At 47.1% G+C, this 27,245-nt stretch overlaps 1 protein-coding gene across 2 annotated transcripts in view; it reads right to left on the bottom strand.

Annotated features, from left to right (window-relative positions):
- The window catches only part of BRWD3 (bromodomain and WD repeat domain containing 3), a 1,637,103-nt gene that overhangs the window by 1,381,214 nt on the left and 228,644 nt on the right, over positions 1-27,245 (bottom strand). For both annotated transcript variants that reach the window (XM_078688510.1, XM_078688511.1), the window contains 2 exons: positions 12,509-12,549; positions 8,021-8,125 (listed from right to left, as the gene is read on the bottom strand). In XM_078688510.1, coding sequence (XP_078544636.1) covers positions 8,021-8,125; positions 12,509-12,549 — 146 coding nt within the window. The remainder of the gene's footprint in view (positions 1-8,020; positions 8,126-12,508; positions 12,550-27,245) is intronic.

The following is a 27,245-nucleotide window of genomic DNA, read 5'->3' as shown; positions in this document are numbered from 1 at the left end:
GCTACCTCTTATACTTTATGTTGAAGGCAAGAGGATACAATGTAACTTAAATCTGACCTCTTTTTTTAAAAAGTGGCTCACTTCCTTCCCCATGGTCACACATCTCAGTAACTAGCAATGTGGTTTAAAGATGGATCTATGAGAATATGCATTTTGCAGGTGGACTTCACTAGCGACACCATCTTTGCACTCTAATTGAAAAAGTGTCTTTTGAAATAGGGATGATCCAGAATACAAATCACCACAGTCTTTGTCATCAATTAAGACCATGAAAGAAAGGCTCAGAATTCACTGGCTACGCATGAAATACTTTTCTATCCCCCATTGTCAGGAGAAACTTCATATTCAGAAAAAAGAGGTATTAGAAAACTGGATAACAGAAAGAATTGGGAAGAAGTGTGTGATGAAGCCTGAAGGGGTTATAGCCTAAATCCTTTGACCACTAACAAGAGCTGGATGACAAGTGACAGTATTCCACCTGTAGTTGTAACTCCAGATGGAATCCTGAACCTTGCCATTATGAGTGGCCCAATGCCACCCAGTCCAGAATAACCAAATCCCCAAACTCGATAATTTGAGTCTCAGAGACACTAACTGCCTTCTTTGTGTGTAAATGCGCACCAGGTGAAATTACTGCAGGGACAGTGGTTGAGGACAGACACAGAGCCTGGCCCCTGCCTGAACTAGACAGCACCAAGGAGGAAGAACAGGCCCAAACTAATAACAGATACTGGAGCTGAGTAAATTAAGGAAAACATTGGGGGTGGGGGGGGCTGGGAGGGCTGGGAGGGCTGGTTAGTAAGAAATACTTTCCAGGACTTCCCCCTACTATGCCCGGACCACCTAAATACTGCCCCGCAACACTTATCTGGTCCTCTAAGTGACATTTTATGCCTGCTCTAGAAGTATCAGATGTGACATTTGAAGTCATTTGTAAATGGTATTTAAAAGCCATTTTTATTGTAAGTGTTTTAGGCCAATCACAAATTAGAAAGGGGACACAACGAAAGAAAGACAACAAAGGCTAAAAAATAGGAAGAATCAGAGTGAGAATGTTTGGTGGCAACAAGGTCAAACTAATTTTTTTTTTTTTTTAAACAAATTTTATTTGTCAAGCGTCACATAAATTTCAGGGCCCTGAGCACCAGGGGCTACTGCACATATCAAATATACATTTAATTGACTTTGACTTTTATGAGCAACAAACAAATCCCCATATAATGACCCCCCCACTCTCCCTCCCCCACAAATCGCGTCCATTTCACACACAGTCATCCACTGCACCATTGCACCCATAAAACCACAGTCCTTCCGGGACCTCCCGCCCCACCCCTGTACAAGCATGAGAATAGTATACGCATCAGCCCGGCGGGCGCATCTCCATGTATCCGCACACCTGTGCCATATCTTGTAATGCTTGCGCGGGCATCCCCTGGCCATAAAGATAGGTTATTCGAGCCCCATACAGAAGTCCAGCCCGTTTTTCCATGCGGCTATGGACGGAGCCCTAGGTGCCTTCCAGGCCCTAGCAATATCTCTTTTCGCAAGTATAAGACCCAATAATAGGAGGTGCTGCTTGTACCAATTACCCCCCACTCCCTCCATGATGTGTATTAGGGCCAGACGTGGTGTGTAGGGGAGCTCCCACCCCAATACCTGACCCCTCCAGAATCTATGTAGGAGAGGCAGTCCCAGACCATATGAAGAAGTGTACCCTCTCCCGCTGGCAGCGAAGGCACTCAGGGGATGCAATCAAGCCCGCTTTCCACAGTTGAGGTAGGCGTCCATTGCCCCAGAGAGGGGTTTCACGAGTTAATATATTCCACCACCCCATCCTACGCAGTGCCTGCCTCCAGACAGAGAATATCAGCCGCGTGGCCGGTGGCAGAGGTCTACGAAGCGGCGCAGAGTACAGTAGGGTGTGGAGGGAATAGCGCCCCTTGACCTGCCGCTCAATCTCATATGCCGGGTCCTCCCTGTCCCCATACCACCACTCATTGAGGACCAGCAGATGTGAAGCTTGATAGTATGAGAGAACATCCGATGTGGCCAGGCCCCCGGAATAGGTAGACAGGAAACATGTGTGCAGTGATACCCTCACCCTAACCCCTCCCACAGAAACTGTCCCAGCGCCGCGTTTACTTGCCGGAAACATCAGGTGGGACGGATATGGATGGTTCTCTAGTTGATATAGGAGGCGTGGAAGAGCCACCATTTGGAATATGGCCGACCGACCATATATGGACAGGTTTAAAGAAAAAGGGGTTACCCTGTGTCCCTCAGAACCTGGGTGATGATGATCAAATGCAAGAGTGGTTCTGTTGGGTAAGACAAATTGCTTTGTAACGGCTAATCAAATGCAAGACATACGTATAGAAGCTCTCTGAAACACATTTGAAGTGAAATAATAAATCTTCACGCAAAATTAATGATCGATTTCTTAAAATCAGAAAATGATTTGCATTATATTTATATTTGGATTCAAACACATTACATTGGAATTAATTCATTCAACAATGATATGAGGTATTTTGTAAAAAGACTGTCGAACACAAGTGAAAATCATGTGACAATTTGTGACAAGTGGTAAGTGCTTGAAACAATGTACAGTGAGATACAAAATTCATATATACAATTATGTACAGGGGTAAAGTTGGTCAGAATCTATTTCACATCCGAGGACACCTAGCATTTATTTCAAGGATCCTGGAGTTTTCTGAACCATTGGTGGGCGTCAAACCAATGGTTCAGAAAACTCCAGGATCCTTGAAATAAATGCTAGGTGTCCTCGTATGTGAAATAGATTCTGACCAATTTTACCCCTGTACATAACTCACTGTACATTGTTTCAAGCACTGACCACTTGTCACAAATTGTCACATGATTTTCACTTGTGTTCGATTTATTATTTCACTTCAAATGTGTTTCAGAGAGCTTCTATACGTATGTCTTGCATTTGATTAGCCTTTACAAAGCAATTTGTCTTACCCAACAGAACCACTCTTGCATTTAATCATATATGGACAGGGGCATACGGGACCAGACCTTAATATCTTCCAGAGTACGATCCCACACTGGCACCAGGTTGCGCTCCCAGGACACCGCTGGCACATCGGACAGGAAGACCCTCAAATAATTCAATCCTCCCATCACCAACTGAACCGATGCAGCCCACGTTCCCAGCCTCTGATGACCCCCCCCCCCCCAACACCCATATTGTGGATTTACGTGGGTTCATATATAATCTCGAGGTTTCCCCAAAAACCTGTAAGATGCGCAACAGCCGCGGCCCGACCTGTCCAGGGCGGTAAGAAAAAACAGGACATCGTCTGCATATAATGCAATTCTGTCCGAGAGCCCCAGGGGCCACTCAAAAGCCCTAAGCTGGGCATCTATGCGCACCCAGGCCGCCAGCGGCTCCATGGTGAGCGCAAAAAGGTATGGGAAGAGGGGGCATCCCGGTCGCATAGCCCGCCTGATAGGGAAGGGGTGACTTATCGCACCTCCCACCCGCACCGACGCTGACAGATCAGTGTATAGCAGCGTGAGATAGGCCAGAAATCGTGTGCCAACATTAAGCCTCCGCAGGAGGGCAAATAAATATACCCAGCTGAGAAATCAAAGCCTCTGTCCATGTCCGCCAGAAGGAGCGCCGCTGGCTCCCACAATTGTCCGCTGGCCACCACCACTACGTGTGCAAGCCTGATGTTGTGGCGGGTCGCCCTCTGGGGCATAAACCCAGTCTGGTCCGGGTGTACTAGAGTAGAAATGTGTGGGAGGAGGCAGTTAGCCAGCGCCTTGGTAAGTACCTTCTCTTCTACATTTAAAAGTGAGATGGGATGGTACGACTCATGTTGATCCGAGGCCCTGCCAGGCTTGAGAAACACCACCACCTCCGCATGCCTCCAGTCCAGGGAAAGCGAGCCCCGCTCCCATGCCTCCTCCACACCGGGCGATAATGTGGGGCCAGTTGCACAAAAAACTTTTTTTTAAATTCACTGGGAAATCCATTCGGTCCCGGGGCTTTCCCAGGATTCAGCTCCCCCAAGGCTGTACCCAATTCCTCGTCTGTCAACGGCCTGTCCAGTTGGTCCCTCACCTTGTCCGATACGGCTTTAGGTGGCTATGATCTCATCTGTGAGACACTCCCTTGGTGTCTAAAGATCTTCGTAGTACGCTGCGAAGCTCTCCACCACAGCCAGAGGCTCAATAAATGGCGCCCCCGTGGGACCCAGGACTCTCGACAGAGCCTAGGAATGGAATGCATCCCTGGCACAAGCGATGCAGCATCTTACTGGATTTGTCCCCCCATTGTAAACCCTACTTATCATTGCCAGCCAAGCCTGACGGACCTCATCCATCAATAGGGACGCTAGAAATTGCTGGGCTAAAAGTAATTGCCGTCGCACCGGACTGTCATCCGCCTCCCATGTTCCAACGCCTCCACGGCTGCCTCCCGCCTCACCAACTCCACATTACGCTCCTTACGCGCCGACGCGCTACAAGAAATATCCACTCCTCGGATCGTGGGTTTCAACGCCTTCCACAGTACCGCTGGGGTCTGGACTGACCCCACATTTGCCACTAGATAATGATCTATAGCTTCCGTTAGGGGCTCCCTGTAGCCCTCCTTCTGCAGGTGCCACACCGATATACGCCATCTAAGTGGTTGCCACCCCGGACCAATTCAAAAGGTGATATTGATAGGCGAATGATCCGACAGGCCCCTGGGGAGAATGTCAGCCGACTCCACCCTGTGCGCCAACCCCCTAGGAACAAAGAGATTGTCAAGAGAAGAACCCATGTGTCACAGAGAGATATGTACAATCCCTACCAGAGCCATGTAAGTGCCTCCATGTGTCGACCCAGTCAAGTACAGTCACCAGGGAGTGTAATTTTGTCGGGGGACCAGTCTCTACCGCACCCCCACTCCGCCATCTGTCCCGGCCCTGCTCCATCACGTCGGTCCTGTCCCCACCCACCACTGAGAGCGTGTCCGGCATGTGCCCCCAGAGATTAAGGAGCCTCACCACCAAATTCCATTGCAATGGCAGGGGGGGCATATACACTGCCTAATGTAATAGTGTCCTCCCCCACTTTACCCTGAATAAAAATGCACCGCCCTTGGGTGTCCGACCATTGCTTCTCGTGTATGTAGGGGACCCTGCGGTGAATCAGTATCGCTACTCCCCTAGAGCCCCATGTGAAGCCCGAGTGGAAGACGTACTGGTATCCATATCGCTGTAAGCACAGGGCCTTCGTACCCATTAGGTGGGTTTCCTGGAGTAAAAGCACATCAGCCCCCACTCGTTTGGCATAGTGAAGTATGGTCCCCCGTTTGATCTTGTCCAGGGCCCCGCGTACATTCCAGCTAACTATATACAGGGCACCAGGGCCCGCGTACATTCCAGCTAACTATATACAGGGCACCAGGAGTCACCCGCCTCCCCATCATCTTGCTGGACATCCCGATAGGTGTGCACAATTATGGCCAGTACTGGCATTGCACAGTGTATGTGTAGTGTTACCATATGCAATAATGGACGCGCAAACTAAAAGCCCCCAACAATGAACGTGCAACTTGAGCACTAAAACAACCCCTTACACCCAACACACCCTCCACCCCCACCCCGTACCTCAAAAACTCTGAAGTACCTGTCACGGCAGGGTTGGTCATCCGCCCCAATGGGGGGCCGAGAGCCTCCCACGCCAATTGATCCCCAACTGACAGCCCATTACTCTCAGGGCTCACCACCCCACTCCCCCAAGAGTCAAACTGAAGGGGAAAACAGTCCACATAGCAACTCCCTCCCCCCCCCCCCAGGTCAATCATGTATTCCATGCAGGCAAAGAAAGTTCTCAACACCATTCTAACAACAAAGGTCAAGGATCCGTCACCAGCTGTTCAGGAGCAGCCCCCCCGCCCCTTCCCTGGGAGGGGGCCCCGCAGGACACGGAGCGCCTCTGTGATCGAGATCGTCTGTTCCCTCTACGATTTTGCCCTCGAGGACCCTTCGGTAGTGCCTCTTTCTGTGAGGAGTCCGACTCCACCCCCGGGGGAGTGAGTGGCCGTAACCCCTCACTTTCAGCCGTCCATTTAAAAACCTCCTCCGGGGTGTCAAGGAAGTGGGTGCGTGATTGGAACACCACTCGCAGGTGAGCTGGGAACAATAGAGCATATGGCAGCTTGTGGTCTCTCCGCCGCGAGGTGCCGCCGCCTCCCTTGTCTCTTGTCATCGCTGCGTAAGATAGGCGCTCCACAGACTCAAAATCTGGCCGGACCAGCTGCCCACTCGGGAGCCCCGCCTGCGCGTGCACCCCTTAAAGCACTGTTCAGCTAGGAGAGAGACCCCCCTATCAGGAGCCTGAGCACCACCGACGCCGGCCCCCACAACCCCCCAAGAGTCTGCTGCACCCGATCGCGGGCATCGTCTTCAGGGTCTCTCCTCCGCCGACACTGACACCACCAAGGGCAGAGGCGGCAATATCCACTGGCACTCGCCCCAGCGGTCCGATCCCACCGCCGACTCCCCGGAAGAAGGGGGAGGGGGTTCCCCCCCGATAGGCTCCCAGCCACCACTATCGGGCCTCGATGCGCCCGCACAGCACTCAGGCCACGGAGCTCCGCACCAGCCCCCTCTCAGCTCACCTCACGGGGTCCGTGCCGCGAAACAGCCACCCGGCCCCTCAGCTGCCGCCTCAGCACCACCAGGCCTCCGGGGTAAGCCAGACCTGGTCCGCTGACACGGCAACAGCCCGTGCCACCGCAGGATGTCGTACAGGAGAGGGGGAGGCAGGCGCTCACCGCCGAAAATGGCGCCAGGTAACCGCCAGTCCACAGCAGCGGCCCCGTAGAGTTTCACCGCGGCTCGAGTGCGCCGCTGAGTTGTACACACTGATATCATCCGCGGGGGACACCGCCGAGGGCTGCCCCACTGACCGCGTTCCCTCCTGCTGCTACCTCGGTAGAGACTCCGGCCTCCGGGACCACTGGGATGCAGGCTGCCGCTCCCACGCCAACTCCCTTCGCCTTGCCCGCACTGCTCAGGCAATGACCTGTCCCGACTCTCCGCTCTCCCTCCAGGGGCCGATCTGCCCCCTCGACCTCCACTCGCAAGAGCAACCTCCCAGCGGGTGCTCAGGATCGCCCTTGGTGCCTTCTGAGGAGAAGAAGCGGTGCACATGGCCTCTCCACCACTCCCGGGGGCACGCTCAACTTTACACCCCGGCTCCCCTGCACGATGTCAGGCCTCTCCTCGTGGGGACCCCAACACCCCGGGTCCAGCCGACATAGGTGCCGATTCTTCGCGTCGGAGCACCGCCACCGAGAACAGCAGCTCAAATATCACCTCCCAGACCTTGGGGAGCCAAGGGAGTCAGGATAAATGTAGGATATCAGGCAGGCTGGACGGAGCTCTGCTAGCACACGTCCGCCATGTTGGCCTGCCTAGCCACGCCCCATCAAACTACAATTTTTAAAGTGGCAGATCTCATCTGGGGATCCCATTTCAGGTCCTGCCTGCAGCTGATGACTGTTCTGATCATTTGTGAAACAATGGAAAGGAGGAGGCTAGAGTGAGCCAATGGCGGAGAGTTCATTGACACATAGAAGCAAAAAAAAAAAAAAAACGTTTGTCAAAATTGAAAATACCACTCTACTCAGGGGGATTGCTGGATGTCACAAATGTACACACACCACAGCTACTTTTACCTTTGGTACTTTCCAATTTACAGTGCAGTTATGTTATACCAACTACAATCTAAATTTTGCTGACAATATTCCTCTTACTTTACCAGAAAATTTCATGTGCAGGTTCATTTCGTTTAAGGTTTATTTTTTTAGCACACACCTAGGAGTAATGTAAAGTAAACGTCACATTAAAGTGTACTATAACCCAAAGCTTCTAAGCCGTGTACAGAAGTTGCGACAGGACACTGCTTAATTTTCATGATGCATTAAAAAAATAAGATGATTGAGATTAAAAAAAACATTCAGAATATGAAATTCATATTTCATTACCCTGCCATTTTAGCCGTCATATCTAGTAGAATACTCTTCCACTCTTGCTGCTGGTACTGCCAGATCCGTGCTGTTCCATCTCTGCTTCCGCTAATGAAACGTAAACTGAAAACAAAAATGAAAAAGATATCAGTTGTTTTACTTAACTTTTGGAATATATGCCCCTCAAACATAATAAAACTAGTATGTGCATGCACAACCTACTTCATGATCATAAAAATGTAGAATGCTTTTAACTCCACAAAATCAGCTATTACCATAAAAGACTAATAAAGTCCTTGTAAATTGTGAGCACAGAGGGACACTTCTTTATGCTAAATACCCATATAAAATATTTCTGCCCTGATCTACATGGGAGGGCTCAAATATTAGGAAGCACAAGAGTGGACTCTTTAACTCGTAGCATTATTTTGAGAGTTTGGCCAGAAAGCAGACAATTGACATGGTCTCATTTACTGTCCTTGATGATAATGACTAGATCAATGAAAAATAGGTGAACATGCCCGGAGGTAAGACAAAAAGGAAGCGATATTAAGAGCCTCTGTGGGATCCTGCACAAGGTTTTCGAACTTCATTCTGTATAGATGTCAGGTAAAGCGCCCTTGCCTCAGAACACAGTGGGTCAAGATGGAATAGGGGCCAAGTGAGTTGCATGTAAAACTGAGAAACTGGAGCAATCCTGGCAAAAGACAATGCAAAAATCCATGAAACACAAACATACACCCAGAAAAATCTTCCTCACAACAAAAGATGGGTTTCCAATGCTGACAACTGAAATGTGAAGTGTGTGTCCTGAAAATCTATTGCACCAATCTAATTTCTAGCAACCTGAAGTTCCTATGTTTGCCATACAGAATGTACGTTTCCTATGGACCTTTCTTCCACACAAAAAAAGTGACAAGTAATTCCTAAAAGTTCACTGCATGCTTCAAACTTAGGAAGGGGAACTTCCGCTTCAACCTCAAAACGATGGTGGTGGCTAGAGTTCTTCAATGGACTAGCAAGTGAAGGCACCATCTATTTTAAGGCATGGAAAGTTTACATTTACCAAATCTCCTTTACAAAAATGCAAAAGGTTCAACTGCTATACCAAGTCAAGGTACATCTTCAATAGTAGTCCCTATTTGGTCATGGACAGTAGACAGTTATTCAGATTCTTTGATCAGGTTCCAGCACAAAATTCTCTGGATACATGTTTTACGACCAGAAGTACACAAGCTATGTGGCTCAGATGCTGCTAACTGTAAACTGTCCTCCACATGACATATGTTTTTTAGGCGAATCAGAAAGAGCAAAACAGAGTTTCAGTATGTCTTTTATGAGCTGGACCACTTTGCCAGATTACTTGTGATGCACCCTCCACGCAGTGTGTATGTTAGAAAGGGAAGGGAGGGTGGTTTGTTTGTGCAGTGATCATCTCGGTCGTCACAAAAGACTTGAAGCAACATCCTGCTCTAGGCTGCTTTCTGTGATGTCATGTTATGTAATCAAAATACTTTGTCTGTTATTTTTAAAAGTACATAGACCAATACAATAAATGTACTAAACACATAACAACACAAAAAAATACTTTTAGATTGTCTTACGATAAAACGTTTAGATTGCAGTTTCAAGGCATCCCATAAAATGTATAAAGAAGTACTCTATAATGAATTAAAATTGATAAAAGGAAATAACAGCTAAAATGAATCACTTAACACTGTATAAGCATTGGGACACTAAGAGAAAAAAGGCATGGTAGATAAGCCAATCCTGTTAGCCACTCCAACGCCCTGCACCCGATAGACCAACTCTGATGAAGATACTTGGATATGGCACAGACAATTATCTGAGAGGACTCTGTGCGATGAAGCCGCATAGCGACCTCAAATTGATGGCAATCAAGTTGCCTGCATAATGGTATGATCCATGCGTTCCTTGGGCAGGTGTAACCGGGACAAAATAAAATAAAATGCACCAATGATTCCTCTGACTGCTGAAAGATCGGGCATTCCGTGCTAACATGGATTAGAGTATTCCATTTTCCTGATAAAGACATTATGGTAATGTTCCATAACGGAACATAAGGAAAAGTGACTTTGCGGCCAATGCGTCGATAAGTTCCCAAAAGAGCTTGAATAAAAATTCAAGTTTCAAATCTAGAAAACTGGAAGTAAGCATTCCCTCGGGCACATTTTGAAATGAATGTGGTCCCAAAATGCATTCATGAGTGTGATCTTGAATAAGTAAACTGGGGATGCCGAGGAGGACTAGTATTCCCCTAGCCCAATATGTGCTAACATCTTTTGGACACAGAATTGCCACTTGATTTTGCCATAACTGTCCAAGGACGCTACTTCCTCTAGGGCTCCACATTAGTCCTCCAGGCCTACAGAGTACTTAAACCTTCTCCAATAGAGTGACAGCCTCAATTGGGCCTAATGTATCATTGAATTAAGACCCATGTACTGTCTTAATGGAATTAATGGGATATTCTTCGGGAGGTTCGTTAAAGAGCTCAAAAACGTGTTCCCCGGTTTGGTCAAATTTGAAATGGACTTGAAGCTCCGCACACTCTCTACCCATATTTTTCATTGGCTTGGGTCATTGTCCTTTGTAAATGCTGGCTTCTCATTTCTCAAAAGGCTTGTTAGCCCCTCCTTAGTCCCGACGTGTCTTCTTTTGTAAGCACCCATGATGACTGGCCCTTTGACATCTGTTGTCACGCGGTATGTCTTATTTAGTCTGTAAGTACTATTTTCTTTAATGAGTTTCTTCTATTGCAAGCACGGCTTGCTTTCCTGCAACATTCAGCTCGCCATGCTTGTTTTCACTATCCAAGCAGTCCGGGACAATGGCGGCCGCTGCTTTGAAATGAAATAGATTTGCATTTACAAGAGTTTGAGCTATTGGCATTGTAAATGACAATGCTTGTTATTTATGTGTTAATTATCTAAACAGATAAATAAAAGGCTTTGTCATTTACAATACCAATAGTTCAAAACTCTCACAAATGTGAGACCTATTGCAGTGCAAATTCTTGTCTTTGAGGCCCTCATGTATGCATTTTGTATGCTGTGACTTCCAGTTTTGGGCTAGATGCTTTCTGTGTTGTTTTTTTAAATGTATCTCTTTAGTTAGAAATGTATTACTATCAGTATTTTTGTGTCTTCATTGAGAGCGCACTGTAACCTTATGTGATCAACAGAAACAGAGCTTTAAGAAGTACCACTCCTACATGTTGATTCCCTGACTATAGCTTTTGACAGGGTAGAATATGTCTGCAGCTCTTGAAAGACTCGCTGTGTTCCATTTGATGCGCTTTATGGAAAGCTTGTGCTCAATATAGTAGGCACCAATGTAGTATGGTGACAAGCTGATAAAACCATTGTCAGATGATATAGGTCAGGCCTGTTATTATGAAGTTATTTATTGTGAGATCATATATTAAAGCCAAAAGGCCTTTAAGGACAGAGTATTATTACACTTTGTTGAAGCCTGTAGACAAGCATTCTGTTAAATGCAATCCAAGACACCAGTATTAGGCAGAGGGTTTAGTGTTAGTTGCCCTTTCTAATAAACCCTAGAAGTAGATATACCTTGCCAGGCCCTCTTAGGAGGGGTTGCATATAATTTTGCTGAATGCATTTATTTTTTGTACATATTTGTAACTGCATCATTGTAAGTCTGATAGCTACCTTGTGGGAAGGTTTATATGCACTACAGTAGGCCTCAGTAGGTTAATGTCAAAGTCTGATTAATTTATTGGGAACATTTCTGACAGAGGCTAGTGGTCTGATCTGTTCATTATGAAAAGTTGCAATAAAGGCAATAGGCGTGACTTATTTTAAAGCATATAGGCTGTTCAAGGTGGATTGTTATAATTCTGTACACACATATTCTGTTACGTGTAATCTCGAAGAATACCACAGGAGACAAGGGTTTTATAGTGCTGGTTATCCATACTGACAAACCTTTAGACACAAGACCTGCACTGCAAGAATGATTGTTTGTACATATTAGTAATTTAATGTATGCACGCCTGGCGGTTTCCCTGGGGCAAAGTGTATGCTTAATGCAGTAGGACAGTGTTGTTTATGGTGACAAGCCTATGATAAAGGCTACAGACCTGAATGGCTACCTGGAAAAAGTTATGTCAGATACCTTATGCCTGTTCGGTTTATTACAAGAAGTATGTCAAAGTCAGTAAGGTGACTTATAAACAGAGATCGAACTATTCAAAGTTCATGACTTGCAATGATTGTCTTAGGATACAGAAACATTTTGTGAAAAGACCTGTGGAATAAAATGCAAGGTTATCTAGTGGCAAATGCACTTTAAATAATTAAAAGTGTAGGTATACGAGAGCCCTGTACACAAATGAGTATTAACAGCTTCAAACAGTTGTTTATGAAACAAAAGTTTTAATGTAAATATTTATTTTATCCTTTCATAAAAAATTGAACCATAGGATGAAGCAGGCTTGTTAACAAACAATTAAAAACTTACCACTCTGCGCTGTTACAGAACTGAATGGCAACAACTTTGTCCTATTGGAAGAGTGAAAGGAACAGTCATATTTGTGACTTTGCAACATTTTAATAAAACAATCTATGTTAATGCAGACTTCGTGGAGAGAGAGACCTTGCCATTCTTCAGTTACAATTTCAGCATTCGAAAAAATAAGTTACTTGCCAGTAATTAGAGTTCTTGGGCATTTTCTCTGAATCCATTAACAGTAAAAAATACCTGCCTGCATGTGCAAGCTAACAGGAAAGATGTTAATCAAACACATTTTATTTCATATCATTAAACTGTTATGACCAATACATATAGTTAACTAGATGAGTCATGAAGTAAACCTATAAGAATTCCCATGTTTAGTCCAACAATTCATTAAAGTTATGCAGCAAGGAGCACTAAATTCTGTGCGGTACTTTTGGTCCATAGGGAGGCAAGTAGGATGTTTCTGGAGTAAGAATATACCTATGATCGAGAGTGGGGATTACAGGTTATTCAATGTTCTTTCTTCATAATGGTATTCTCTCCGATAGCAATAAGGAGTAGACTATAATAGTATATTAAACAAGAAAGTGAGAACCAAATGTTCAGAGTTTAATAAATAGGCTAGGACTGTGCAACAAAATCAGAGTTAAGCTAGACCCACAATAATACCCCTAATAGAACAAATACAGTAGTATTGTGGTTCCTAACCTTTTGACTGCTGTGGACCTCACTTAATCATTACTGGAATTCAGGGACCCCTACTGAGCCAGTACTGGAAGCTGTGGACCCTCGCAGAAGCAATTCCCATGATTTCAGCTACAAAGCAATACCCAAATGTTAAAATATTTTATTTGATTCTCCTAGATCTTTTTTTTTTTTTAAATCACAATTTTTATTTTAATGGAAAGGTTGAAGCTTCTCTAAATTCAATTAAGGCAATTCATTCTCCATACTATATTCTGTTTAGTACACTTGCACTGCCCCACAAATCAATCTAAGGATGCCAATGTTTGGCCCACCGATTTCAACATCCTTAACATTTTCAGAAGGTTTTAAAATGTTCAAGTTTACATTTTCTTCTTCATTTAGTAACACTTCATTAATCTGTTGATATTATTTAATTTTCTATGCAGTTGCAGACAGTATGAGTAGGCTTTGCGGACCCAGAGGGGTTCCCGAACCATAGGTTAAGAACCACTGTAGTAGTGTATAGCAAAGATCTGGTCCAGCTTCTAAGTGGCTGCCTAACGGTCACAGAAACTGCTTTGCCCCGGTGGAATGGGCCTTAGGTTTTCCTGGTAAAGCTCTATTTACAGTTTCGTAGCACATATGGGTGAACATTACTATCCATTTAGCTATGGAGGCCATACATGTGAAAGCACCTTCATAATTGACCAACAGGGGTTGGAATGTCTCACACCATTTGATTTCTCAGAGTAACACCCAGGGCTCTTTTAGCTGCCAGTGTGTGAAAAGCCTCACTGTTAGGTGGAAGGGTCTGGGGAAACACAAACTAAATTGCCTGAAGGAAGTGAACATTGATAACAGCCTTAGGACAGGAATAAGGCTCTTAGGGACAACTTTCTAAGATGAAAGACCATACAAAGTTCTTCTGTAGAGTTTTTTTTTCTTTTTAAACTTCTTTATTAGGTGTTGCTCCATATTAGCAGACAATGTACATAAACAATCATACTTATCTTCTGCCTCAGCCAGGGTGGTGTACGTTTTAACAATGATACATGCCATCAATTAGACCTAAGGTCGTGTCGGTGGAGGATTCTCCATCTTCAATGTTCTCCTTCATTTTTATGAACGACAGCAGAACTCAACTGTAATTAAACTCCCCCCCTACCCTTCCAACCCCCCTGAACCCCTCCCCGTCAATACCCCCCACACCTCCCTTTGCCAGATCTGGATAACTCTAGGTCTATGCATCTTATCATTTATGCTGGGTCTCCTAGTGTCCTTCCCGTGGGGCCCGGGGCAGTCACCCCTGTGGAAGGTGTCGGCTCTAAGCTTTCTTGTGTGGATTGTGAGGTCTGTCCCGCAATCTCCCCACGCCAATAACACTTCGGGTAGTTTGTTATCGCACCTGGTGTTACGCATATGTATTTCCTCTGCCCGTGTCCACTCCCTCAAATCTATCGTCCATTTCGCCACTAGTGGCCCCTGTTGAGTTAACCAATGGATCGCGATACGCCTTTTGGCTATAACAAGGCCCAAAACCAGGAACCGCCTACTCGTCTTGCAGTCAGGATCTCGCAGAATCAAGCCCAAGAGACAGGCGCGCGGGTCCAGGGCAATTGTCCATCCTGTTATCCTAGTCAGGTTGTCTAGGACCGACATCCAATACGTCTGGATCGTTGGGCACGTCCATACCATATGCGGGAAATCTGCCTGAGCACTTCGACATCTGGGGCAATGTGGGTCCCTGGAACTATCGAAGTCTTGAAGCCGTCTGGGTGAGAGGTAGGTCATATGTATTATATCATACTGAATTTGTTTGAAGCGACTGCATACCGATACCTTACGCACACTTTCGTGTATCTTGTCTCAGTCTCGTGGTGTGATCTCCTGCAGACACACCCGCTGCCATTTGTCCTCTATTTTTAAGGGCCATTCTTCTCATCTTCTCTCAAAGCCCTGTAGAGGTGAGTAACAAACTTCCACCTCCCTGCCATGGTGATCATAGTGACCAGGGTGTGGGTGTGCCCTGGGGCTTCTGGAAAAGAGGGCCATAAGTGCTATTTTAGCATACTGCAGAAACTGCCCCGATCCCAGCTCAAAGTTGATCACCGCCTCTTGATAAGTAATGAATTTATTTTCCGGGTAGAGGTCAGACAGCATCAGGTAGCCCCCATCCTTCCATTTATCTGTGGACATAATCTGGTCTATTAGAGCAAAGAGTGGCATTAGCCAGAAGTCCGCTTCTGGGGCAAACGGCCGGTCCCGAATTAGTCGTCGTACCACCTGGTTTCATATTGCTGCTACGAGTCGCACCAATGGAGGACTATGTTCCCGGTCCCCCCCGCCCGCCAGAGAAGCGCTCCTGTCGGTCCCCATATGTGCCTACTAGCAGTGGCCTCTCCCAAGAGGGATCCGTGTCCAGCAGGCTATAGCATGTTGCAGTTGCTATGAAAAGTAATAAAGTTCTAAATCTGGGACCTCTAGACCCCCTTTGCCCCACCTACGCTTCATGATCTCTAGGCTAACCTAGCATATTTTCCCATTTCACAATAATAGGACAAGGAGTGCATCCAGCTCCTTTAATACTCTGTGCCGAAGTTCAAAAAAAGGAACCTTGAATTGTATAGAGACATGGAGGCAGGACCACCATCTTTATCAAGGTGATCTTCCCCAATAGGGAGAATTTAAGGGTGTTCCAAAAGGCAATACTACCCCGCAGGCCCCGGATTATCCTCCCCATGTTATGCTGGTAAAATAATTGCCTCATTCACTATGTTCTAGAAGGAGCTTTGAATATATACATAAATTGTACAATTAAATATTGAAGTCAAATAGAAGATCCTTAAGATGTCTGCTTCAAATTCTTTTCTTTATTTTGCATCCAATCATATCACAATATCAGCCAACTTGAAAAAAGTTAATACTTTTCACAGCCAACGCGTTTCGTCCCCTTCTGGGACATCATCAGGGCTTCAAACTGTAATAATCCACTTTATCCTTATCTTATCCATCAGCGAACATCCTATATTATATTACGGCCATATAGTCAAGATCTCTTTACTAACTCTTTTTTTCATCCAAAACAATCGATTCTCCAAATGGTTCTCCGGATTTATCGGGCCGGACTGAGGACGCCTTTAGATATGTGGGCAGAGACATGTGGAATAGAAGTAATATATACTAGAGGATTGAGGATTTTTTGCTTAGTGTTCGCTGATGGATAAGATAAGGATAAAGTGGATTCTTACAGTTTGAAGCCCTGATGCTATCTCAGAAGGGGACGAAACGCGTTGGCTGGGAAAAGTATTAACTGTTTTCCTGTTGGCTGATATTGATGATATGATTGGATGCAAAATAAAAAAAAGATAATTTGAAGCAGACTCTTAAGGATCTTCTTTTGGACTTCAACATTTATTGTAGAATTTTTGTATATATTCAACACTCCTTCTAGAACATAGTGAATGTCAGTAAACAGTGGTTGGTGACTGTGGACCACGAGAAGTAGAGCGTTCCTATGAAGTATTCATAAGTTGAAGATAATTTACAGGATTAGCTCTCCAGTGCACACAGGGTTTGACCCTCATCGTCTTGCTTTGTTTGACAAAACATGGCTTAATTCCTGCCGATCCATATCCCCAGATATCCGAGTGTGTCCTCTGCCCATGAAAGTTCCATCACCGGGTGCTGGGCTCCCTCCCATTCACTCTCTGATCCAATCGCGTAAAGCTGAGATTTCGTTTTGTTGATGGAAAGCCCAGAGGCTGCAGCAAACCGTGTCAGTGCAGCGATCAGGGTTGGTAAGGATTGGCTTGGCCGATTCAGGTATATTAACGCGTCGTCGGCGTACAGGGATACAACATGTTCCAAACCCCCAACCCGTATGCCCTATCCCTCAAGTACCCCATAGAGGTGGAAAGCCAATGGCTCCATTGCCAGGGTGAACAGCAAGGGGGAGAGCGGGCACCCCTGCCGCGTCCCCCTTGCTATGGGTATTGTGTCCGACACATACCGTCCCATGCGAACCCTCGCCACCGGACGGGCATAGACTAATTTCACCGAACTGACGAACCCCTCACCCAGTCCCATTTTTTGATGTACCTGCCATAGATAGTCCTACCTGATCGAGTCGAACGCTTGTTCGATATCAAGGAACACTAAGGTGCTCTGTTGAGCCCGTCCCTCCAACGACTGCATAACGTGGGCGAGGCGGCGGATTTTCCGCAGCGTATTCCTGCCCGGTATAAACCTGAACTGGTCATTGTGAACCAGCCGCCGAAGATATGGAGGCAGTACAAAAGGGGGTGGTGATGGTGATGGTCAAACACTCACACCCAGTCAACAGATCTGGGTTTAATCCATCACCGTTCTTTAGCCCACTCTGCCACCCCAGTTCAGACATGGCCATATGCAAATCAGTCTGACCCTGTGCCTCATGGGAACAGTCCAGCCCGCACTGCCAAGCCATGCCTTCCCTGGACCGGAAACAAGCTTCCTAGGACCGGTTTCTGGCATTTCAGCCAGGCTTGCTTGAATCCAGTGGCAAAGTGAGCAAGGGACTCACGTCTGAGCATACCCTGCCAACTTATGGCGAACAAAGCTGTACAAAAGGGGGTGGTGATGGACGGAGCATCTGAACCAATCAAACACTCACACCCAGTCAACAGATCTAGGTTTAATTAATCACCGTTCTTTAGCCCACTCTGCCACCCCAGTTCAGACATGGCCATGTGCAAATCAGTCTGACCCTGTGCCTCATGGGAACAGTCCAGCCCGAACTGCCAAGCCATGCCTTCCCTGGACCGGAAACAAGCTCCCAAGATATGGGAGGAGCCTATTGGCTAACACCTGGCTGATGCATGGAAATTGGTCTATGAGAACTGGGGAGCAGGGGATCCTTCCCTGGCTTGGGGATCATCACTATCAATGCTTCCCTCATGGAATCAGGGAGCAGTCCGCATTAGTTGGCCTCCTCCGCGATTTCCAGGAGTTTAGGGATCAGGACCCCTCCATATTCCTTATAGAGTTCCGACGCCATGCCATCCATCCCGGGAGACTTGGCAGTATTCAGGTGGGCGACCGCCGCCCGTATCTCCTCCCCGCTAAAGGGGGTTCCTAACGCCTCCTGACTCTCCGAGTCTATGCAAGGCAGTTCCACCTCTGCTAGAAAGGCGTCCACCACCTCGGGGGTCACAGGGGATTAGATCTCAGAGTATATTCTACGTAAATGGGTCCAGAATGTTTTATTGATCTCATGTTGCATATTTACTACCTGGCCAAGGTCATTTTTAAGTGCCAGAATCGGGTGGGGCCGAGTCTCTGCCAGAATCAGGCGCGCTAATAGCCGACCCACCTTATCCCCCTCTGTATACCGCGACACCTGCTCGTATTTTTATTGAATTGGCTAAGTGAGTCCCATATGTCCCCTATCTTCTGTCGCATTTCATCCCATTTAGCCGACCCCTCCTTCTTCGTTGGAAGCTCCTTCTCCAGAGCTGCCAAGCATTCCTCATACTGGCGTAGGTCGTGCTCCAACACTATTTTAACCCGTACCTCAGTAGACATACATACCCCCCCCCCGTACTACCACCTTCATCGCATCCCATTCGATCGCCCTGGTGCTAGCAGAGCCCCAGTTCACCTCGAAATGGGCATCCAGCCCGTTCGATATGGCGTCCTTACAGATCGGATCCCCAAAAGCTTTGGTATTGAGCCTCCATAGCAGTATCTTGGACCTTGGCCGGCCCAGCGAATACGTTACTAGTAGTAGGGAGTGATCGGACAAATAGTGGGCCAGATATTGCATCTCCGCTATCTGATGCGCCACCGTCTTTGGAATAAAGACGTAGTCTAGTCTACTATAGGTATTGGCAGCAGGTGTGTGACACGAGTACACTTGACGATCTGGGTTGTGGTGTCGCCATATATCCAATAAGCCATAGTTTTGAAGCATCTGGCCCATTGCTTCTCTGACTTTGGGTTTGGCATCCAGTTTTGGGGGGTGTCTGTCTAGTTCCCCATCAAGGGCACAATTAAAATCTCCTCCCACAATCAGTTCCGAGTCTGGATCCAAATCCAACTGCCCCAAGACTCGACTTAAAAAACCCCCATTATCACTATTCGAGGCATAAATATTTACCACACATACTACGCCCATCCAGCGTCCCCTCCACTGTCACAAACCTTCCCTCAGGATCTTGTTTAGTATGCAAAGCCTTAAAGGGAACACCCGGTGCCACCCATATAAGCGTGCCCCTGGCAAACCCAGAGTAGGAAGTAGCAAAAAACTGACCTCTTCATCTACGTAGCAGCTGTGGGTGGCGCAGCGCCCAAGGTTCGTGTGGGGGACCCCCTATAGTGTTGCAGTGCGACCTCCCATGATACGATCTTCTCCGACCTCTAAACGTGCAACACAGACCAGACCCAGCATCAATCCAAACAAATCCAAATTGTAAACCCCAAACCCCCCCCTCCCCCCCTGCCCACAGGCAGTAGTATGTCATTCTTACAACCTGATCCAGGTCTGTCGACTCCGAACCCCATCCCAAAGTTCCACCCACCCAACTTGAATTAACAATTCTAAAATAACTTACTTTCCCAAGTCAGGAATCCCCCCTCTAAACTTCCAAAATTCAACTAACTGACTGGCATCACGCTGCCCTGCCCGACCAATGGTCTAGCCGGGTCACCTCAGCACTCTAAAGCCGGCAAGTCAAAAAAATGAAATGGGCGAAATAGTGTAACCTCCTCAAAAACCTTTCCTCCTAGCCGCCCCCCGCCGTGTTCCCGGCCCCGTGGCCCTCCCATGCAGATCCCTCAAAGTCCAGTGCCCCTCGATGCAGAGCATGTACACTCAGTGTCTATACCCAGACCCCTTCGATCACAGCTCCTAGTCCGCCATTCAGCCGTTGCCAGAGCCCCCAAACACCGGGCTGGTGGCACCCCCAAGCTCCGATTGTGTTTCCTGTACCAATCATAGCGGAGAGAACTGGTTTTGCGTAGGAATCGCCTCCAGTTCCGTAAGGAGTGTGCCATCTGGTCCCACCATGATCTATCCTCCATCTGTCAAATCTCAGGCCATCAGTCGCTGCTCCTCATCGAGTCTTTGCCGGTTCCACTGTTGACCACTCCACCTTCTCTGTTCCTGCCAGCCGTGGTTTTGGTCTTGGCCGGCCAAGCCCAGGGAGTCCATCCAGTCCGTTGCCTCCGGCGGGTTACCAAAGAAATGCACCTTGTCCCCATACTGTATTCGGAGCCTGGCCGAGAACATTAAGCTATATTTAATGTTGAGGTTTCACAGCCAGCGTTTTACACCCAGGAAGCCATTACGTAGGTCCTGCACCTTTTTCGTATAGTCTGGGTAGATATGGATGTCTTGTTTTTCGAATCTGGGTGGACCATTGGTGCGAATATGTTGCAGGATCGCGTCCCGGTCTCTAAAACTGAACAATCAAGCGATCATGGCTCTGGGCGGGGATCCTGGTTTCGGCGGCGGCCAGAGAGATCTATGAGCCCTCTCTACTGCAAACATTTTGGAGAGCCTGAGGTTTATAAATGTTGTGCCAATCCAATCTTCCAGGAATAGATCTGCAGTCGGCTCTTCCGCTTTTTCTGGAAATTCCAAAAAACAGAGATTGGTCCTCCTCGACCGTCCTTCAGCATCGTCCGCCCTATCTTCCAGCCTTGCCGTGTGGTCCTGGAGGCCTGTTACCATTTCCCGCAGTTGACGTACCTCAGTCTGCAAAGAGTTCAGGTCACCTTCTGTAGCGGTAACCCTATCTGCCACCTTCCTGAGATCCAGGCGCAAATGGTTGATGTCCGTGGTCATCCCGTCCATTTTGGTTTCTAGCGCCACTCTGGAGTCCTGAATTGCTTCCAAAATGTCGGCCTTGTCTCGGGCCGCTGAGCCCTGGTGAGTTCCCTGGTCTGGGTCTGTTCTGAGGCGGTCCGCCGAAGTCGGGTCCCGAACCGTATATTGCATTATTTTATTTGTCCGCCTCTAAGGGGTCGGTCTTTTCCCATGTCCAGCGTGGCTTTCTTATGATGCTTCCTGGAGTCCCCTTAGGCAGGAAAACAGTTATGCTGTGTGTAGTCCAACGGGGATATTGCACAGGTTACCCCCTTCGCTGGCCAGGATAGCTATTTGGCCCCACTGGCCCTCTCTGCTCGGACCACCACTCAGTTCAATTTATATACTGCACCCCTGTACCGTGGTTGCCCGATCTTCCGCCGAACTGAGGAGCGAGTGTTTCACTCACAGCTCCACCAGCACCGGGGATCCCATGTATTGTGGGGGGGGGGGAGTCTCCTTACTACCTTCGCTTTAGCCTCAGTCTCAGGCCAGCGGAGCGAGTGAGTGTTTCAAGCCCTCTCTTGCGCCTCGCGGCCCCGTCAGCACCGGGGGATCCCTCCCGTGTATTATGTAGGAGGGAGGGGGAAGGTCTCCTCACCTTCTTAACTTGAGCCTCAGTCCCTGGCCAACGGCCCTATGACCTGTCCTACAGGCCTCATGTTGTCTCCCATGTCACTCCAGGCACTTCCGTTCTAAGTAAATGCAGGCCGCTCCGTACGCGGCTGTCACTTTCCTCTCTTACCCCCTCCTATGACCTCATATCCGTCTGGCAATGGCGGTGGGGCTCATCAAGGTTCACGGGCTTCCTCATGGCTCACCAGTAGGCCTGGGGCATTTCCACAGTGATCTCCACTCTTTCACATCCGCGAGGAGGCCGCCGGAATCCCAGGCACCTCTAGTCAGAGTCGAGCAGGCCTCCCCACACTGGTCTCCCCTAGATCTCGTACACGGCTGCCCGCGTCCCGTTGAGCGGGCCATATGCAGCCGTCTCTCTTCTCCTTCACCCCCGTCTGGGGCATCTCAACAGTCGAATAATGACAGAGGGACCTGCCAGGATTCACGGGTACCTCCCCCGCCCAGCAAGCCTGCCTCTGCATACATAGGAAGATAATCCTACAGTACTTTGGCATCCGTTCTTCTTGTATGAGCCTATAAATAACACAGCTGCACACCCCTCTCATGTGAACAATGAAAACAAGCATGGCACGAGAGTGGAAAAAATTAACCCAGCAGCCATGTCTCAATTTTACAACAGCCATGTTATTGTAAGGAAAATGCTACTTACCAGTATGCATCTGTTCTTGGCATGTAGAGCTGCAGAGTTACACACTGTGCATACATGGCCACCTAGTGTTGGGCTCGGATGTTTGCAGTTTGTTTGTGTTGTAGAAAAGTCTTTGGAAGTCACGGGACAGGTGACTCCTCCTTTGGATCATACTGAGCATGGGCATCGGCTCCATCCCCAGATTGTTTTTCGCCATCAGGGAAGTGATGGAGCTGTACAAGAAGTAGTGATGTCCATGTGATTTGTATCCAATTAAGATAATACTGGAACAGATAAAGGCAGCCTGGGAGGTGGGTGGGCGTGTGTAACTCTGCAGCTCTACATGCTAAGAACAGATGCATACTGGTAAGTAGCATTTTCCGTTCGAGGCATATGAGCTGCAGATTACACACTGTGCATAGATTGTATAGCAGTACCCACCTTTAGCCGCGACTACCCGTATCTGTTGCAGTTGTTTGAAACGGAGTTTTTAGTACAGCCTGGCCCACAGTGGCTTGTTGTTTAGTTTGCACATCTACACAATAGTGTTTTGTGAATGTGTGTGGTGTAGACCATGTAGCTGCTTTGCATATATCATCTAGGGGAATGTTCCCTAAGGCGGCCATTGAAGCCCCTATTTTCCTTGTAGAATGGGCTTTTGGAGGAATAATTAACGTACGTTTGGCTTTCTGGTAACATGTTTGTATGCATTTAACAATCCACCTAGCTATCCCCGATTTTGATATGGGGTTGCCTTTATGTTGTGGTGAAAAAGACACAAAAAGTTGTTTAGTTTTACGAAAAGTTTGTGTCCTTTCGATGTAGTACAGTAATGCTCTTTTGACATCTAAGGTGTGTAGAGCTCTTTCTGCAACTGTTTGTGGCTGCGAGAGAAATACGGGCAGCTCAACAGATTGATTTAGATGGAATGGTGAAATGATTTTTGGAAGGAATTTAGGATTTGTATGTAGAACCACTTTGTTAAGATGCATTTGCAGTAAGGGTTCTTGAATGGTAAATGCTTGTAGTTCACTAACTCTTCTGAGAGAAGTAATAGCTACTAGGAAAGCTACTTTCCAAGTTAGGAATTGCAATTCACATTTATGTAACGGTTTCAAGGGAAAGTCCCATTAACCATGTGAGAACAATGTTTAAGTTCAACACTGGTGATGGTGGCGTTCTAGGAGGGATTATTCTTTTGAGCCCTTCCATGAAAGCTTTAATAGCAGGTACTCTAAAAAGAGATAGATGTTGTCTATTTTGTAAATATGCTGCAATGGCAGCAAGGTGTAGTCTGTTAGACGTGTAGGCTAAATTACACTTTTGAAGGTGTAATAGGTATCCTATGATGTGTTGAATAGACACATCTAAACGATTTATGTGGTTGTTTTGACAGTATATCACAAACCGTTTCCACTTAGCAGCGTAACATGCTCTAGTAGTGGGTCGTCTAGCTTCTTTAATAACGTTCATACATTCTGGAGGAAGGTTGAGGTAACCAAACTCTATGACTTCAGGAGCCAGATCGCTAGGTTGAGCTGATCTGGGTCCGGGTGTCTGATCTCTCCATGGTTCTGTGTTAATAGGCGTGGAGATCGGCTTAGTTTGTGGTGTGGTACCACAGATAGTTGCAGCAGCGTGGTGTACCACGGTTGTCGGCCCAAGTTGGAGCAACTAGAATGAGTGTTAGGGAATGTTGCTGTAGCTTGCGTACCACTAACGGAAGTAGTGGGAGAGGAGAAAAAGAGTACGCAAATTGTCCAGACAAGTTTATCCATATCGCATTGCCTTTGGACAGCGCGTGTGGATATCTGGCGGCGAAGTTTGGGCATTTCGCGTTTTCGTGTGTGGCGAAGAGGTCTATCTGATGTTGTCCCCACATTTGAAAGAACGGTTGAAGAACTTGTGGATGAAGTTCCCATTCGTGGATCTGCTGTGTCTGTCGACTTAGCAGATATACCATGGTGTTTTGTACTCCTGGAACGTGGTGGGCTAAGAGGAACATCTTTAGTGGTATAGCCCATCTCCATATCTGCTGTGCTAACTGAGAGAGCTGCAGAGAGTGTGTTCCCCCTTGTTTGTTTATGTAGTACATGGCTGTCATATTGTCTGTGCGGACTAAGACAGCTTTGCCTGATACTTGTTTTTGGAATGCTTTTAGGGCTAGAAAAACAGCTAGTAACTCCAAGTGGTTGATGTGGAGTAACTTTTGTTGCGGTGTCCACCTGCCTTGCATGGTGTGATGCAGTAGGTGAGCTCCCCAGTCGGAGAGCGATGCGTCCGCTGTCATGATTATTTGAGGAACTGGCTCTAGAAACGCTCGGCCCTTTTAAAGGTTTTTGGTGCTCCACCATTGCAGAGAGTGATGAGTCTGACTGTCTACCAACACTAGGTCTGTTAATTGACCACGAGCCTGGTTCCATTGGCGTGCTAGGCACTCTTGAAGTGGACGCTTTTGCAGTCTTGCGTGAGGTACTATAAATATGCAAGATGCCATCATTCCTATGAGCTGCATGAACACTCGAGCTGGAAGGGAGTGTTGTAGTTTGAATCTTGTTAAGAGAGTTTGTACACTTGTTATCCTGGCTGGAGAGGGATAGGCTAGTGTTAATTGGGTGTTTATTGTAGCGCCGAGATATTTTTGTATGTGTGAAGGTTGCAGATGTGACTTGGTGTGATTTACTGTGAATCCCAAGTCGTGGAGCAGTTGAATCGTAGCGTGAGTGTGTTGTACACACTGGCTGTATGAGCTGGCTTTTATGAACCAGTCGTCTAGATATGGGAAGACGTGAATATGCTGGCTTCTTAAGTGTGCTGCTACCACTGCTAGGCATTTGGTAAACACCCTTGGTGCTGTTGTGACTCCGCATGGGAGCACTTTGAACTGGTAGTGCTGCCCGTCCAGCACAAATCTGAGATATTTTCTGTGCGCTGTGTGGATAGGAATGTGAAAGTAGGCGTCCTTGAGATCTAGAGTGACAAGGAAGTCGTTTTGTAACAGGAGCGGAAGGACTTGTTGGAGTGTGACCATATGAAAATGATCCGACTGTATGTAAATGTTTAGAGGTCTGAGGTCTAGGATAGGTCTTAGAGATCAGTCTTTGGGATTTAGAAATATAGTGAGTATATTCCTTTGTTTTGCTGATGCATTGGGACTATTTCTATTGCATTTTTGTGCAGGAGGGATATCACTTCCTGCCTGAGCAGTGACAAATGTTCCTGTGAAATTGGACGCAGCCTAGGTGGTATGTTTGGGGGGGGGTGGATGTTATTTCTAGACAGTAACCTAACTGAATTATTTGAAGCACCCACCTGTCTGATGTGATGTTTTCCCAGGCTGGTAAGTGTTGTTGTAGTCTTCCCCCAACAGGAGTGGAATGGGGCGGGAGAAGGGGAGGGGAGTCATTGGGCAGGGGTAGAGACAGAGCGGGAGTTGTTGTTTTTACCTCTGCCTTTATTGTTGTTACCTCTGTAACCACCCCTTTGGTAGCCCCTACTATAGGTGGATTGTGCGGGGGCTTTGTATGAGGTAGAAGGTGTGTCTGAAGAGTATCCCATGGTGGGGCCTCTGTAAGATGAGCGGCGAAATGAACGTCTGGGAGCCTGCGACTGCAGGGCTCCCATAGATTTGGCCGTATCTGTATCCTTGTTCATCTTTTTAAGGGATACATCTACATTGGGTCCAAATAAGTGTTGCTCATCGAAGGGTTGGTTAAGTATAGCACTTTGGACTCCAGGTTTGAACCCTGATATGCGTAGCCAGGCATGTCTACGCAACAAAACACTGGTGTTAACTGCTCTGGAGGCAGTGTCTGCTGCATCAAGTGCACAACGAATGGAGGTGTTTGTAATATTTTTCCCTTCTTGGATAAGCTCATTTGTTCTACCTTTGTACTTATCAGGGAGGTGCTGCATTAACGATTCTAATTCGTCATAATGTGCCCTGTCATATCTTGCCAATAAAGCTGGTGTATTGGCAATACGCCACATGTTTGTTGCTTGAGACGCAGTTCTTTTACCCGATGCGTCAAGGAGCTTAGACTCTTTATCTGGTGGGGGAGCTTCACCTGATGTTTGTGAATTTGCTCTTTTGCGTGCATTGGAAACTGCATGCGAGTCTAGTGGTACTGGGCATTTAATATATGCTGGGTCTGAAGGGGCAGCTTTATATTTTTTATCTATTCGTGGGTTTATGACCCGAGTTCTAACTGGGTCTTTGAAGACTTCAGGAGCATGCTTAATCACTCCTTTAGGAATGGGTAAAATGGATGAGGATCTTTGTGCATTATCAAAGGTATCCATTAGGAAGTCTTCATCTACAGGGTCTGTATGCATGTCCACCCCATGATACTGCACAGCTCTGTGTAGTTATTGATTGAAGCCCATAGTGTCTTCTAGTGGGGAAAGCCTAGAGGGGTATATGTCGTCCTGAGGGACATTTGGGATGTCTGGGGTGTTATAATCATCCCACGGGTCAAGTGAGCCTGGAGGAATAGATGGATCATCTGCATTACCCCCTATATCATCAGAGCTATCATCCCTGTTGTCATCATCTGGTATGATAGAGGATGTAGGGGAATGTTGTGGTAGGGTCACAGGCGGTGATGGCATAGGTGGAGTAGAAGGGGAAGGAACTCTTAGAGGAGATGTAGCCATGTCCTTCTTTTTTGGATGAGGAGCCGGTGCAGGTGTATCCAGTGGTCGTTTTTTAGAACTTAGAGTTAATCGACCAGTGATTGGATCTTTAACCAGAGTCTTTTGTGCAAGGTCTGGGTAAAAAGTCCTCTGCAGGAGGCCGATCTTTTGGTGCGGAGGGAGGTTTCGGCACCAAAGTAGCTTCTTTTGGTTTTTTGGCAATGTCTTTAATAGGAGAAGCAGGAGTATTTTTTTGCTCCAATGGTTTTTCGTCTCCGATGGTTTTTTCGGCTCCGATGATTTTG

This window comes from Lissotriton helveticus, chromosome 4_1 (genome assembly GCF_964261635.1).
Source record: "Lissotriton helveticus chromosome 4_1, aLisHel1.1, whole genome shotgun sequence".
NCBI lineage: Eukaryota > Metazoa > Chordata > Amphibia > Caudata > Salamandridae > Lissotriton > Lissotriton helveticus.
This window is presented reverse-complemented; position numbering and strand designations above follow the sequence as displayed.